This window comes from Sturnus vulgaris, chromosome 20 (assembly GCF_052056855.1).
Source record: "Sturnus vulgaris isolate bStuVul1 chromosome 20, bStuVul1.hap1, whole genome shotgun sequence".
In the NCBI taxonomy this organism is placed as follows: Eukaryota; Metazoa; Chordata; class Aves; order Passeriformes; family Sturnidae; genus Sturnus; species Sturnus vulgaris.
The window spans coordinates 7836667-7853728 of NC_142262.1; the positions used below are offsets into that span (position 1 = coordinate 7836667).

The following is a 17062-nucleotide window of genomic DNA, read 5'->3' on the forward strand; positions in this document are numbered from 1 at the left end:
CTTGCACATATCAAAGTAACAAATTTCAGATGTCAATTATTTTTACTTGCTTTAAATCTGCTAAAACATGGCTTCTGCTCTTTGTGATCTGTGAATAAAATGAATATTTTTGTGGGGAAGATGGATGCAACAAATCTCCCAAACAAGTTGTTAACAACGAATGCCTAATATGAATTAATTTAAATCACAAATATGTTGGTGTGATTAGCTCCTCTAATTAGAGGCGTTCTGATACTGCAAAAATTACTCCCAAGGTTAGAAAAAGCTCTCTCTCTGACAAATTCTTGTTCCCACATTTCACCTGTAGCTTTTTAAGGTAATTACTTGGTTGCCTTATAAAGATTTTGCAAGATGAAGAAATAGCACGCTAAACCAATCCAGATTATTTTTTTTTAATTAACTGAAGTAAAAAAAAGAATTTTAGAGAAAGGGAAAACATTCTTAGTTCATCACCTATCTTCTCATGATACCAGGATAAGACCTAAATCACAGAAAGATCTAAATAATCAGAGAAAATAGAATTTCTTGGGTTTGAAGGGAGACCTTCATCTCCTTCCACTCTCTGCCATAGGTAGGGACACCTCCCACTATCCCAGGGTGCTCTAAGTCCCATCCAGCCTGGCCTTGGAAACTTCCAGGGATCCAGGGGCAGCCACAGCTTCTCTGGGCACCCTCTGCCTCACCACCCTCACAGGTAAGAATTTCTTCCATAATAATTGACAAGTGCAGGACAAATCTGAAAGAACGTGAACAGAACCACTTGGATTTACCTGGATTCCTTCCCCTACATGCAATAGCTGGGAAAGGAAGAAAGCATCCTGTTATTCCTGAACACAGCCACTGCTACAGCACAGTTGAACATTTACCTGATGATCTACATGTGCTCCACAGGTGTTAAACACAGACCAAAATCTCAGATAAGACATGGAAGGGGAAGGCAGGCTGTGAAAGGACTTAAAAAGGGTCAGCAGGGTCAGAGAAATGAGCCGAGGAAATTCTTAGCAGAGTAAGAATGAACAAAAGGAAAAAAGCAGCAGCAGGCCAGGCCAGAAGATAAGAAGTTGAGGCAACCAAGGAATCAGATAAGAGGAGTTATACGAGATTTTTTTCAACCCTGTGGGTGGTGCAGCTCAGGGCTGCGTTTGAGCTTTGACAGAAGGATTTGAAAGTGGCTGGAAATGCATTGTTCCAATGAAAGGTCTTGTGAGAGCTGAAAGCTCAGCTCTGTGTGCGGGTGCTGGGAGAGCAGCAGTGCTGCCTGAGCAGAGCTGTGCAGGGCAGGCTGGGCAAGGGGGATCAGGAGAGAGCACAGGACACCTCCAACACTCACAGGAACAGCACCAGGGCAAACAAGATGAGATGAAAGGGAGCTGCTTGTTTAATCAGCTCCTTTCTCCTCTCCCCCAAAGATGGTGGTTAAAGCAGTGCTCAAATTTGAAAGCACTTAGGAGAAAAAATAAAGGGAAGGGGTGGGATTGAAGATGACAAAATAGCTTAGGGAGCAAAACAATTCATTAAATAAGAGATCAGATCTTGAGGAGCAGAGAAACCAAGAAGAAAATTATAATGGAGAAGAACTATAAAACCCAAGAGGTGTCCACATTAAGAGTAGAAAATGGCCAAGTGCCTGGGCTTGGCCAAGCACAGCTACTCCAGCAGGATCCCATTGGAATGTGCAGCTCCAAAGCCTGGCCTTCCCAAGGCAAATCCAGGTGCTCCCTCTCCTGTGCCATCACAGTCACTCTTCCCAAGGTTCAGATGATTCCCTCAGCAATAACCACGGGCTGATCTCAAAGTGGTGACTTTGGCAGGCATTACAGTCATTCTGTGTAGGGGATGTGAAATCAGTGATCCCCCTCTGGAGCAGCAGGATCCTGCTGGCACCTTCCACAAGTTACAGATTCAAAAATCAGAGAAAAATCTGCAATAGCCTCAGAGTGTCCAACACCCACTGGAACAATCGGTTCTAACACCAAAGGCTGCTGCCATATAGCTCGTAAGAAAAAAGACAGATGAAGAGAATGGGAAAAAAAAATTCACAAAATGAACAGAAACCTGCAAAAACTGGGTCTTTGCTGTCAGACAAACCAAGAGTTTGAACACAGGTCTTGAAGAGAGTACGTTTTATATTCTTGTCTCTAGAAGCAAATAACAAAAAGGCATTTTTCCATTTTCTTTAACTAAAAGGGGCTTGCTGCTATGAAATAAATAATGAGTAGCACAGTCTTACTTAATCTGTAAAGACCTTAAACATTTTGGAAAAATAATGAATGCAAAATATTTTATATGATTAAATCTAGAGTACTTTTCTGTTTGGGTTTGTTTTGATTTCCTCCAACTTTCTAGGAAAATAACTCCACAGAAATTCCCAATGTTTTCTTTTCAAAGTTGTTAAGATTGAAATGGGAAACCCATTTTAAAAATTCTTAAGAATCGATTCCTCTTTATTTATGCAAAGATGTGAAATAAAAGCACTGAGTCCACGAGAAGCATTTCTATCCCTCCTCTGTGAGCTGAGTAAAGACTGTAAACAAGGCACAAGGAACAGGAATCACAGGTATTCCATGTTAGCAAATCCTACTGCTGGGACACCACAAAGTGAAAATGATTTTTAAATTAATACTTTGCGTTTCAAAATCTGAATTGTGCGTCTTTTATCATTCCCCTGATCAACAACATTTTTTCAGCCATCAGGAAGGAAATATTAATTTGAGGATAATGGCCCAAATTTGTTTTTAACAAGCAAAAAACTTCTGTCCAACTGCAACCATACACATGACCTGAAAAATGCACAGCTCTGATCAGTGTAACCAATAGCATGAGGGGGTTGTTTTGTTTTGGGCTGCTGGTTTTTTTTTAAATAATATCCTTAATGGGGTGGGAGGAGATTGCTGGTGTTATTACATACTGTAGCCAACATACTTGACCAGCTTCAATTCAGTACTTATTAAAAACAGAAAACATTTTTGGCTGTGTTGGGTAATGAATAATTAGTTGCAAAATCAGTTTAGCGTTTACATAGATTATAAATGCAAAATATGAGTAGAGTGAAATGGGAGAAGCTGTTGCATGCATTTCTCAGAAAAGCAAAATACTTTGCCTGCACAAGCAACTGACCCCAAACTTCCCACCTCCTCTGAAAATCTCACTTACAATCATACTTAATTTTTCTATTCAGCTGAGTTAAAAGTAACTGCATCTTCATAGCTTCCATTGCAGTAATTGGTTCAAATGCTGCACAGTAAAATCCTGTCTCAACTATAACACAACATTCAACTGACTTTGGAACCAAAGTACAGACAGGGTACGAAATGGCAAAGCCTGGGATGAACTCTGAATGGAACATTATTAATAAATTGCGCTCACCCCATTTTAAATCACATCTAACAGTGACTCCTCTCTTATTACTCGTTTTATTTTTCAGTCCACATTCGTCACATAACAACAACAATCAGACCCCCTGGCTCGCCCTGTGCTGCCCAAAGGACAGATGACAGACAGGGCTCCCTGCTCTGACATGCAGAACACAGAAAAATCCCAAGGGCCACTGACAGCCCTGCTGGGGATTTGCCTTGGCACACAAAGGTTAGTGATCCTGAGTCAGAATATGAGAAAAAAAGGGCAAATTGCTTTCTCTCCCCGCCTCAAAATATAGTTTTCAATTCAACATGAGCAGATCTTTAAAATACTATAAATGAGTTTTTCCAAATCTAAATTAAATGGGAATCATCAGGAACATTTAAAGTGCTAAAGCAAATGTAGCCTAATTTCATAAAGAAAACACGACATAAGCATCTATTTTGAAGCACAAAAATATAATAAAGCAGAAAATTTGGGCATTGTAGTGCCAACATTTCAGGTTACCTGCTGCATCCAGCTCATTCAGATTTGAAAACTGGCATCTATCTGAACCCCTACAAAGCTCACTCACAACAAGTCTCATGGATTGAGGAAGCTGAAATCTTTCACAGCACACATAACGTGGAAAGGCAGAAAAGAGATGGAAGCATTGAATAAAGCAGCTTTATTTATTTTAAAACTAAACCATAGCTAAGCCCTCACGGGGGAAAGCCTGTTATCCCCTTTTCATTTTCTGCACTACGACATTCAAACGTAGCTCCTTCCCTCTGATGCTGAAAGCTTTCAAATGCATTAAGAAAACAAGCAAAAATAAACAAGATTTTTCATTATTAGTAGAGATTCCACTAAATGCTACCTCTCCGACACAAAAGCAGCAGTAGAAAACACCAAATCATTGCATTTTTCTGCTCAGTGCAACATATCTTTACAAGCAGCTCGCTGCGAAGACGCCATTTTATCAAACCTGAAACGCAGCCAAAAGCTCAGGACGCTGTGCTGCTGCTCTCTCGCTGAAATGTTATGTAATAAATTGATTTAACAGAAGCAGATGCTATTTTCTCAGGGTTAGGGTTACTTTCTCTCTTTTTTTGGCTCTAAAAAGGGCTGATGGGTAATAAAATACCTGAAGAAAGGAGCCGCCCAACCATCCTAGGAGACGCTACATTGTGTGCAGAGCTGTTTCTACTCCTGCCTCTACGTTCTCCAGGGCTCCCGGCTTCAATATGTCGGCTGTGTACAGTGTAAGCCTCATCCTGTAGAGCTGCCAAGAAAATCTGTGTGTGCGAGAGCGCGCCCAGACAACCTGCGAGCTCGGCCGGGCCCCGGCTGCACTGGCTATGGAAATGCCCTTTCCACGCACAGCCCTCCTCCCCCTTCCCCAGCTCCGCTCCCCGGCTCTAGGTGAAGGTATCAACAGAGCAGGATTTTTAAGCTTTGATTATCTAATTGCAGCTGACACTAAACCGATCTTCCTTCCTCTTTAAATTCTTTCAACTGTCACAAAACATTTTCACTTCAGGACCCAGCTACAATTAGCGCCCGTAGCTGCTTTTCTGCTGTTTTGAAAGTCAGCCAAGAGAAGACGCGGGTGCTGCTGAACGCCTGCCCTGGGCTCCTGCCTCCAGCCCAGTGTTCTCCTCCTTCCTCCTGCCCCATCTCCTTCCTCCAGCCCCATCTCCTGCCCAGCGTCCTCCTCCCTTTCCCTGCCCCATCTCCTGCCCAGAGTCTGCTCCTTTCCCTGCCCCATCTCATGCCCGGTGTCCTCCCTCTTCCAGCCCCATCTCCTGCCCAGTGTTCTCCTCCTTCCTCCTGCCCCACCTCCTGCCCAGTGTCCTCCTCCCTCTCCCAGCCCCATCTCCTGCCCAGTGTCCTTCTCCCTTTCCCAGCCCCATCTCCTGCCCGGTGTCTTTCCTTTCCCAGCCCCATCTCCTGCTCGGTGTCCTCCTCCCTCTCCCAGCCCCATCTCCTGCCCAGTGTCCTTCTCCCTTTCCCAGCCCCATCTCCTGCCCGGTGTCTTTCCTTTCCCAGCCCCATCTCCTGCTCGGTGTCCTCCTCCCTCTCCCAGCCCCATCTCCTGCCCATCGCCCTGCTCCCTGCTCCAGTGCCAGCTCCTGTCTCATCGTTCTCCTCCCTGCCCCGGCTCTTTCCTGTGCCAAGCGTCCTCTCTCTCCCCTGCCCCAGCTCCCGCCCGCCGCCCTCCTCCCTGCCCCAGCGGCAGCTCCCAAGTCCCAGATGTACCCTGGACTGCTGCCAAGCCTTTAATGACTTCCCTGCCTCTATCTAAACCAGCTCTAAGTGGCAAACGCGAGCGCATTAATCAGCAGCGCAGTTGTTTATAGAGGCAGGGAAGAGCTGCCCGAACAATGCGGCAGGAGCGGGCGCTGGCTGCGCCTGCACAGCGGGACCGACCATCTTGGAACACCCCGGGCCGGCAGCCTCGGCTCCCTCCAGGGCACTCAGAGGGAGCAGAATGGGGTCAGCTTTCCATTTATAGGGCCTAAAGATCGCCGTAAATTCTGAGATTGCACATAGAGGGCTTTTATCAGTGCCCAGACACAAATGGCGAAGGCTAATTCACACAAACTTCCAGCATGTCCAATTTACGATTATTTCCCCTCCTACCTGCCCCAAATACATATTAATGATGTGGTAAATGGGGCACGTTTCAACTTTGCAGTTTCCTGTCAGAGGCTCATCAGAGTGGTGTCACCCTCTGTGCTGGATCTCACGCCGATGGCGCTTTAAAGCTTCGGCCACACTCTCGGGGTCGCTGCCACTCCAGCACCGAGGCACAATTGCTGCTGCTATTCTTGGCTCAAGAACTGCTCCACTGAAGGACTCCTGAAAATAGCTGGTTTCCTCCTGAAGATATTTATTCTCTGTTTCTCTGCAATAGTCTCTGAATACCGGTCGGGTTCAACCTCATTTCAGAAACAGCAGATAAATGGAAATCAAACCTGTTTGGTTTTGTTTCTATTCAGAAAATTATTTCAAATGCACGCAGGAACTAGGCTTGAGAGCCAATTTTGCAAGAACAGTTTTAAGTGTAACTATTGTTGTGGTATATTACATTCCTTTAAAACTAACTACACATTATTGAAATTTCCATTAGTTAAAATGATATGTCAAAATTGGGGTCCTTGTATTTTTCCTATAAATAAGACAAACTTCCTGTAATCAACTTCAATTTATGAAGGCAAATAGTTATATAGGGCACCTATTGAAGGGGACTGTTTTTGCCACAGAAAGGCAAAGAAGAACCCCAAGAAATGAGTCAAAGCTCACTAAAAAGCTTGGGAGTAAAATGAAGTGCAGCTTCCAACCAACAGTGCTGGCAGAGCACATCCATCCCCTTCTTATCTGGGACCAATTCTGATGGGGAATGCGTCTCATAAATTTGAAATTCGTAATTATTAATATCTGAAGACTAAAAATGGGGATACAGCCTACTCACCTGGTCTAAGGAACTATTCCTGACACACACACAAGGTGACATTATCCCAACCCAGCAAGAAAGGCCTCCAGCAATGGAGCCTGCACATTCCCAAGTGCTCTATCTCACTTCTCAAGACAGCTTTCATACCGGCACGATTTTCCTAATGTCCATCCTCAATCTTCCTTGTTGAAATTGAAGCCCATAATTTCTTACTGATCCATCACAGGCACACAGAAGGTGTAATTTCCTTCCCTGCAGCAGCCATTTAGGTATCTCAGCATTTATAATTCCAATCTTCCTTTCAGTCAGGAGTTCCAATTCCTTCCTTCTTGGCAAGGCTTTTCTCCAAGATCTCTACCCGTTCCTGTTGAATTCCTCTGCCTCTTCCAAGTGGTTCCTTCTGAAGCACAGTACCTCCAGCTGGAATGTTCAGAGGCCTTATCCCTCATGTCCCATGGGAAGCAGTGCTGCCTCCATCCCTCAGTGACTGTTCTCTTTTTCACACATTAATCAAGTTTATCCTGTGACCAGATCCCTTTTCCTAGCGTGAGACCCACACACCTGTATTTGGGTACAGAGCTGCTCTGGCCAAATAAAGAAACTTTCCTGTTTATTTCTTATCCAATTACACAGTTGTGTCACCACTACTCCATAGTGTAATTTTGCCTTTCTGTTGCCTAGCACTCTTCTCCAGTTGGTCTCACTCAAGACTTTATTGAAGGCTGTTGTTTAACTATCCCCTTTGGCATAACCTGCTCTCCACAAGCCCCACTGACTCTGCATTTCTCTCCTGAAAAGTTCAACATGCACAGAAATGGCTGCTTTGGGTTTTGTTTCCCCTGGGATCATTCTAACAGTTACTCTGACTGATTTACACTTCCTCAGTTCTAACTGTCTCACCTCTTAACATTGGCTGGCTTTTTCTCTTTTAAGAGTTTTCCTGAAGTGACCACATTGCTCCAATCTGTGCTCGGCTTAGTCCACTATGAATGTCATCATTTCCAGACAACTGGACACTATTTCCTGAAGTGCTCTAGCTCACTGTAGCTTTAGTTCTAAATTTACAGATGAAGGGGAAAGGTGTTTAAAGTATTCCTGATGCCATCCATCAGTGGTTTCCTCTGTCCCACTGACCCTGGAGGCTTTTTACTGCTGACTCACTTGTAAATGAGTTAGCTTTTGCTCTTTGGGGCTTTTTTTCCCCTCCAAACTGCTACAAATGTCTTTATTTCTTTCTAGTAGCATTATATATAAGTCCTGAGCTGTACAAATTCAGCTTTCTTGTAATTTTCACATGACCTCAAGTGTGCATATGGGACTTTCTCTTCTTCCCAAGGACTAAACTCCTACCTATTCCCTGGTCACTTTGACCTTAGTTGCTTTCTACCTTTTACTTCTCCACCATCAGGACAGGTCCTGCTGCTTGGTCTCTTCATGTACTTTGTCAGAAATTTCCACCTGAACATTTGACCAGCTAGCCAGACTGTTTCCTGACCTTTTTTTCCTCACAGACACCTGGGCAGCTCCTGTCCCTGGCTGTCCCTGCAGCACAGCCATCCACAGTGAAGCTGGAGAAGAGATGCAGCTCTGCAGCTCCTGAAGCAAAAGCAGCCACCTTGGAGCCACCAAGCTTTGCACAGCCCCACTCTGAAAGTGAGGACAGCAAAACTACAAAAGCACCTCAGTTATTTATTCTTACACAGATTTCTATTTTTCTTTCTCCCTGTGCAAAATTCTAATCACTGTCAAAGAGATTTGAAGCAGCAGATTTATTTTTCATGCTCTGCTTGCCTGATGTCAGATAACATCCACAATACAGAAAAATTCGTTCCAAAGATTAGTTTTCTGATGAGTTTTTACCATAATTTTTCATTCCTAATGCCTGTATTTGGGCTACACAGAGATTGCCACTTCCTTGTATTCAAAGCATTATAAGGAGTTTTTGAAAATGTTGATGGGGGACAAAACTCTGAACTAGATCAGACTCACTTCCCACAACTTTCCTGTCGCTGCAGTTCAGAAAATTTTCATCATCCAGGAGACAGAACCATGGGTTAGATCCCTTGTCTGTGTTATCTGCTACATTTATGGCCTTGTGTGATGTTTTAACTTCCTTTTGTCTGAATATACACCTGGCACCAGTGACCTTTGGGAACGCTGCCTGATTTCCAGGGCCACAGATCACACATCAAGTGCTACCAAATGCTAAACAAAGCCCTGAGAAACAGCAGGAAAAGACAGAAACACAATCACCTCTTACACCTGCACACCCCCTTACAGCACTAATAGTGGCAAAAAATGTAATCAAGCCAAATTCTGATGATTTTTCCCATGTTTTCATCCAGTTTTCCACAAGTTACAGAAATGTGTGTGCAGTGATGAGCTGTACAGTGGATTGCTCTGCAAATTGTGGCCAACAGAGGTGTGTAAGGATTGAAGCTGTCAGGAGTTTCTTGGCAGGATGGAATTGTGTGTTTGTTCTATACACGCACCTTCCACTGAAGCAGCATGAAGAGCCAACTCCTGTTTCCAAGGAAACATCAACTTGCTGCTTTCTTCATTTGAGATCAACAGCCATGACACCATGAAGCACATCATCCAGGTATTATGGAGAACTTTTTTTTAAGTGTATTTTATATATAAAGTGTGAAATTATATATATATATATATGTCTAGGAACTGTGCAAACACAATGAATAAATATTACCTAATTTTTACTTTAAAGCTTTTAGTGTTTTAACTATTACATATGAAAATCTCTGCTCTGGGAGATCCAGAATAAATCCATTTTAAAAGTTTCTGGTTTTAATTGTGTAACTTTTCAACTAAAAGCAAAAACACAGTAATGTTTTGCCAACAAAGATATGCTGCTAATGGAATTGCAGAATATGGGCCCAAAGAGGTGAAGTTCAGCAAATCATTTCCATAAAAGCACTTTTCACATGTGCTTTGTTTGTCAAAGCTCAGCCTGTTTGCAATGCCTCCAGGAGATCAAGCTAAATCTTATTTCAGACTTTTGAAATTAAACATTATTAATATATTTCAGAACTGCTTTGGCACGTGCATGCCTTACCTACAGCCATCACAAATCACAAGGAGCTGAGCTGCTCAAGCTGAATTCCTCATGCATGACTTTAGCAGAAAGGTCTCCATTACTTTGCTGGATCTGATTAAACAACTCTATGTCAAAAGCTTATTAGTGTTTTCCAACTATACTGACTGGCTTTGAAGGCATTATAATCCTTCCCTCAAACTCTTCTCCAAATTTGACTTTACAACCACAGAAAATTACCCAGTCTAAGGGAATTCCGAAGTAACTGCAGTTAAAGGATTGGATGTTTGGAATGAGTACTGTCAGACATTATTTCAACAGTTACCAGCGTATTTCCTAAAATTTCCTAAAAAATTATCAAAACCAAAGTTAATACAAAGAGATTATAAGAAGAGTTAACCTGTCACAGAAGAGCAATCACCAACTTCCAGCTGCCCACTTCAACCACTGCATACCACACCATGCCATAAGCATGAATCTCTCAACTGCAGCTAAAGAAATTTTCAAACACAAAATAAACCTCCCAGCTCCAGAGAAAAGAAGAATAAAGTTCAGCACAAAATCTGGCATCAGCCCACATGGAGAAAATAAATCTCTCTTTGTAACTGCTGTCAAATTCTCACTTCACAACAAACAACAGATAGAACAAATTAAGAGTGTAACTCGAGTTGCCACAATGCTGGTGTGTTTACTCATTCTAATTACTGCAGGAGTTACTTGCTCTCATTTCTTTCTGGACTTTGGAAACAGATAACATGCTCTGCAAAGTACTCTACTTGCCAATAAAAAGTTCCAGCCTGACTCCTGCAGGACGTGGTAGTTGTTTTTGAGTTGACAGATGGTGGCTTCACAGTGCTGAATTTCAGGAAAGGCATCTTGGAGGAGAACTGATTAACTTCTTTTGATCTCTGTTCTAATAATCATCAAACACACTGGTTGCCTGGAGACTCCTATATAAAATTCATCATTTGTAAAGAAACTAAGACATCTCTATTACTTGTTATTTTTAATCTCCCATGGTAGCTTCCAGAAATTATCCTAATTCTTTTAGATCACGTGGCAAAGGATCACTCCAATAATTCAATGAATGGGAAAATGCCTCACACCTTAATAAGGGAAGCTAACTACTCACCTGTTTAGTGGAGTTAGATGACAAAGTGGGGAGGGAAGAGATAAAGAGTCCCATCTTTAAGTAAAAATAACAAATTAGACTAGATAATAGAATACTGCTCATAATTTAGAGATACAGCTTTCCTTCAGTGTAATCCTGGAAAGGATTACAGAGGGAGCAGGTCAAGAACAAGCTCTTTAGCTCAAGACAGACGTTCCAGACAAATAACTATTCTACTCTAAAGTACTTCAGAAAAGAGTCCCATGAGAGTTAACAATGAATAAAAGACTGCTTTCAAGGGGTAAGATTTCTAAAATATTCTATGCAATTTGAAATGTTTTAATTTGATAACCGTTTGTCTGGTTAATATTTTAGAGATTACCTTAAGAGAGAAACAAAAAATCCCTACTCTCATCCACTTCACTGATATTTCTAGGTGATAAACCTGACAAAGAATATATTAGTGGCCATTAATTCCCACTTGCCTTACATTGGCAGAACATCCTTTTTAATCATGACATTGCAGTTAAGTTCTGATAAGTGTTTTGGATAGGCCAAGGCAATAGATAACAGGGGCTGCTGATAAGAGAATAAAGAGATAAAATAGTGTGATTTTTAGTGGAGAGACTGGCAATGACTCTAAGAGTATTCCTTGTACCTGGGTAGTTATAAATAAGGCCTGTAGGGAGTGTGGGTGCATAATTACAAAATTAACTCTGAAGGAATATGATGCTGTAAGAAGAAATGCTACAGACATGAGCTCACATCAAGCATCTTCTGGATACAAGATGTTCATGTAGGGCAATCCTGACTCTTTGATTACACCAAATCACCCATAAAAAGATGTTGCTGTGGTTCATGATGAGCCTAAAGGAGCCCGTGGTGCTTGGACAGAAACCAGCCCAGGTGGGAGGGAGCTCTGAGCACGGCTCCATCACTGCCTTCACCCTGGAGGATGTCCAGTCATGGATCCCTCTCCCACACTGCAGGTGCTGTTCAGGCAGATAAAATTCCTCTTTGCATGTGCCTCAGGGACCTGCACCGACTCTTCTGGACAAGTTTGATTTTTTTTGTTCCTTCCCATCATGTCCCCAGAGAACTTTTACCTGCACAACTCTTTAGTAAATGAAATACCCAAGGAGCCAGAGAAAGACATTTAAAGGAAAACAGGTCCTGCTGATGCTAAGAGGAGGATGGCAAAAAGCTTTGTTTCAATAAATATTTTAGTGAGAATCCTCCTATTTAAAATTCTTCATTTTCATATTCACAAAAACATACCAGTTTGAGTAAGATTTCTGGGAGAATTCTTATGTTTACAGGATATAGAATTCCCTACTTTTTTCTAAATCTAACAGTCACTCAAATCCCAAGAGCTGAGATGAAAAAGCTTTGGCCTTCCCTGGGTACCGTTCCTACTTCTTTGCTCTTTATGCTCGACAAGATGAAAACAAAAGCCTGTAAGAGAGAGTGAGTGAGCCTGTGAAAATGTGCAATTCATGTCTACAAAGGTCTCTCAGGAGAGAGATACTCCTCCCTTGGCCTCCCAGGGCAGCCAGGCACAGAGCTGCTGTCGTTATAAGCCGAACTGGACATTTATTCTTTTCCTCCTGTGCCTGCAGTCAGTAAATGAGCTGATGCTCCACCTGCTGGAAAGAGCTCCAGAATTCAGCAAGTTCTTTCTGTGTGGAAAAGGCCATCACTGAAATCTCAAAACACCACCTCATGCCAGCAGACAAAAAGGTAGCCAAGATTTCCCTTAAGATCCTGTTCAGTGTGCAGATCTTATGGTGCCTTTGAAACCTTTTGTTTTGACTTTACAGAGTAAAGAGCAACAGAACAATTGTGACTCTATGGACAAACTGCTACTGAACAATTAAAATTGCAGGTTTAGATTTGAAATGAAGAAGAAATTATTTACTCAAAGGGTGGTAAGGCCAGAGGAGGCCATGGAGATGCTCCAAGGGCTGGAGCCCCTGTGCCCTGGAGCCAGGCTGGCAGAGCTGGGGCTGCTCACCTGGAGAGGAGAAGGATCCAGGGAGAGCTCAGAGCCCCTGCCAGGGCCTGAAGGGGCTCCAGGAGAGCTGGAGAGGGACTGGGGACAAGGGATGGAGGGACAGGACAAGGGGGAATGGCTGTACGATGAAGAAGGGTAGGTTTAGATGAAATATTAGGAAGAAATTCTCCACTCTAAAGGTGGTGAGACATTGGTGCCAGGTTGGATGGGCTTGGAGCAAGCTGGTCTGGTGGAAAGTGTCCCAGCCCATGGCAGGGGGTGGAATGAGATGAGCTTTAAGGTTACTTCACCCCAAACCATTCCATGATTGTGATGCTAAGTACACTTTTGCTAAGAGTTTGATCTGGGTTAACTTGTTTGGGGCAATAATAAAAAATGAAGCAAAAAAGCTGCTGCACTGTTTCTTTTCCTCTCATTTGTACTAACTTTTACTGTACTCTGAATTTTTCCAATGGTAACATAAAAGAAGCAAAAAAATTAAAACCCCCCCAAACTAATTCAACAGTGTAAAACATCTGCTGAGGGTCACCAAACTGGCTGACATACTACACATAGAGCAAGTTAAAATAGGAATTGAGGAAAAAATAAAGCCTCAAGGTAGAAATGCATCTGGCAAGATCAAAGTCAGACAGCTCGTACTACACTCTTACAAGCAAAGCTCTTTTATGAGTTATGTTATGATTCACAGTGGCCTTTGTTTCATTAAATTCAAACACAGATGCTTCAGGTACATCTACAATGATGCCTGGAAGAAACCTCCTGAGCCCCAGGCAGCCTGAGCCACTTGAGTTGTGTGTCCCACATAAATAATGATGAGAGAGAGGGGCAGCTCCAGTCTCTGTTCTCCAGGACCCATGGCATGGCTGGAGCTGTGCCAGGGCAGCTTTGGGGTGGATATCAGGAAAGGTTCTTCCCCAGAGGGTGCTGGCCCTGCCCAGGCTCCCCAGGGAATGGGCACAGCCCCGAGGCTGCCAGAGCTCCAGGAGAGCTTGGACAGCTCTGCCAGGATTGCACAGCATTGCTGGGGGTCTGTGCAGGGCCAGGGGCTGCACTGCCTGATCCTGGTGGGTCCCTTCCAGCTCAGGATATGCTATGGTTTCTATGGTTCCAGAGTGATGAAATAAAGTAATGAACATCTCTCTGACACAGAACATTAGCCTGACAGTTAACAAGCATTTCCCAATCCAGAAAAAGCCAAGAATGTCAGAACCATTCCTGATGAATTGGGATTTGCAAGGAAGATTGCTGTTAGAAAAGTTAGAGAACTGCCTGGAAATTATTACTTTCCATTTCACTAGAGCCAAATACTTGAGAATACAGAAGCAGGACCTCTTTCCTCCCCCCCAGAAAAGAACCATTTTAATAAATAATAAATTGTTTCATTTTGTCTGTTCAGTTTTGAGTTTCTGAGGAGTAGCAGGGTGGTATTTTCAAATATATTTTGATAACTATAGAAGCTGTAATTTCAGAGAGAGATTATTCTCTTATCTAACCAAAACTTCTAAGGACAACACCAAAGAATTTTCTCTGCTGTAGTTCTGCTCAGCAGCAAAAAGAGTGAAAGATTTGCTAATGCCCAAAGGGAAAAACTGCAGACAGTTCAGATCCAAATTTTATGATGTTTGACAGTGCTAATGAGTGATAATGAGCAATACTTGAGATCACACAGAAATGACAAATATTCAAGATATCAAACTCCTCCTTTATGATTTAGTCCAGATAATTTTTTTAAGCCATGGATAACTGTATGCCAGAACAGTCCCTGCTTTGTCTGACATCCCCAGAAAGCAGAGATGGAAAAGGGGATGTGCACCACTGAGCTCATCTCCACTGCAAAGCTCACACCATCTCTAGCCAGAAGGGCAAATAACAAGAGAGCTGCTTATTTCCCATCAGCAACTTCAGGAAAATGAAGTTAGCTAAGAGCCTTATTCCTCAACATCCTATTTCCAACAGCCAAAGAAAGGTCTGTGTGTCTGTCTGAGACCCCACCTTCAGTGCTGTGTCCAACTCTAGGGCTCTCAACATCAGAAGGATGGAGAGCACGAGAGACTCCAGCAGGAGAGTCCAGAGGAGGACACAGAGATGCTCCAAGGGCTGGAGCCCCTGTGCTCTGGAGCCAGGCTGGCAGAGCTGGGGGTGCTCACCTGGAGAAGAGAAGGATCCAGAGAGAGCTCAGAGCTCCTTCCAGGGCCTGAAGGGGCTCCAGGAGAGCTGGAGAGGGATTTTGGACAAGGGCCTGGAGTACCAGGACAAGGGGGAATGGCTGCTCACTGGCACAGGGAAACATTAAATGGGATATTAGGATGAAATTTTCCCTGTGAGGGTGGTGATTCCCTGGCACAGGTTGCCCAGAGAAGCTGTGGCTACCCCTGGATCCCTGGAAGTGTCCAAAGCCAGGCTGGACAGGGCTTGGAGCAACCTGGGATAGTGGAAGGTGTCTCTGCCATGGCAGGGAGCTGGAAATAGATGTTCCCTAATGTCCCTTCCAACTCAAACCACTCTGTGACCTGCAAAGGACAGAATGAAGTGGTAGAAAGGCCTAAGACACTCAACTACTTTTTCCAAAGTATTCTTTTCCTAAGGTGAAAATAATAATTGAGAGCATAAGCAAGCAAAGGTATAAAAATGTCACAACAGAACATAAGCAAAGCTCCTATTCCTTATTCACAAACATGCAAAACACTCTTCAAGGACCATTAAAATTATCAGAATGATAGATACAACTTGTAAATATCCAAATTACCAATGCTTCTGTTAAGAATCATCACCAAATATTTATACTTCCTTAAGATCCATTAAGTAACATGAGGGGGAAAAAAACCAAACTGGAGGAAGACCCCACAGCTCCAAGCACATGAACAAACAATAAAATCTTTTACAAGCGGATGCCAGAAACGGCACGTTGTACCAGAATATGAGGACTGCAATTTTAAAATGAAACTTTAGAACAATCTTGACAGCAGAGGAGGCAGCTCCACAGGGAAGCAGCCGCTCCCCCAGGGGTGCTGCTCTTACCTGGCTGGGCCTTGCCGGGATGCTGCTGTCCCTGCTGAGGAGGAGGAGGAGGAGGAGGAGGAGGAGGGCTGGCTCCCGCTGCTGCTGCTGCTGCTGCCGCGCCCGGCGCCGGGCCGGGGGCACTCAGAGCCCCGGGGGCACTCAGAGCCCCTGCGGGCAGTGGCTGCCCCCTCTTTAGGAGCTGCTTCTGTTCCTGCTGGCGGAAGCGGGGAGGCACCTCTCGGGGCAGGTATCGGGACGCCGCAGGCTGCTGCCCGTTGGCAGACGCGCGCTTGCCATTGCTGCTGTTGGTGAGAGTGCTGGTGGAAGTACTGGTACCGGTACCGGCAGGTTGGGGCTGGCTTAAACTGGTCTTAATAGGTTCTGGCACTAGGGTAAAAGAAAATAATAATCGTTGGTTTAGGATCGGAAAAGCTATCAGGTTTGTTTTTACTGTAACTGGTAAACTGATGTTTTGCAGCCGATGAAAAGTTGGTAGAGTGTGTTACTTTCTGTGTAGGTTTACTTTCTGTGATGGTACTGAAAACTTTTTCTAATGAAACAAAGCATCTGTATGGTTTAAAACAGGAGGGAGGACAAAAGAAAGCTTTGATAATTCAGTATTGAACAGAATGTTCGTTTAAAGTGTGTGGCACTCTGCTGCACCCACCTTGAGTCCCACTGTCTTTTTATAGTTCAGCAGTTCTGGGGGTGACCTTGCCAATATTTTAACATCATATCCCAGGGCCTACAGCCATGAAACCATTTTAAGGCTCCTAAGAAGCTCCCAAAAAACCAAGCTAAAAGACCTGATCCACCAGCTTATTCAGCACTCACACAAACCCTGGCTTTCTTGTGGTCTTTATCCAGACCTTTGCATCAAACCCTTAGGACATCCCAGTCACCAACACGTGCACTCCAGGCATACGTGTGATACCCCCACAGTAACCCAGGCTGCAGTGAGCCAGACAGGCCACCTGGAATGTGCCTGCACACCTGGCACGAGTCACCTGTCACCTTTGGGACAGGCAGGAGGGAGTGCACATGGCACTGGGGGATGGCAGCCCTGGCTCAGCTCACCCGGCAGCAGCT

At 43.8% G+C, this 17062-nt stretch overlaps 1 protein-coding gene across 13 annotated transcripts in view; it reads right to left on the reverse strand.

Annotated features, from left to right (window-relative positions):
* Nucleotides 1–17062, reverse strand: part of TNRC6C (trinucleotide repeat containing adaptor 6C) — a 98818-nt gene that overhangs the window by 38853 nt on the left and 42903 nt on the right. For 12 of the 13 annotated variants that reach the window (XM_088176640.1, XM_088176647.1, XM_088176650.1 and 9 more), the window contains one exon: nt 15992–16360. In XM_088176640.1, the coding sequence (XP_088032766.1) occupies nt 15992–16360 (369 nt within the window). Of the gene's footprint in view, nt 1–4483; nt 4634–15991; nt 16361–17062 lie in introns of those variants that run through there. The other variant, XM_088176651.1, reaches the window with a different exon arrangement.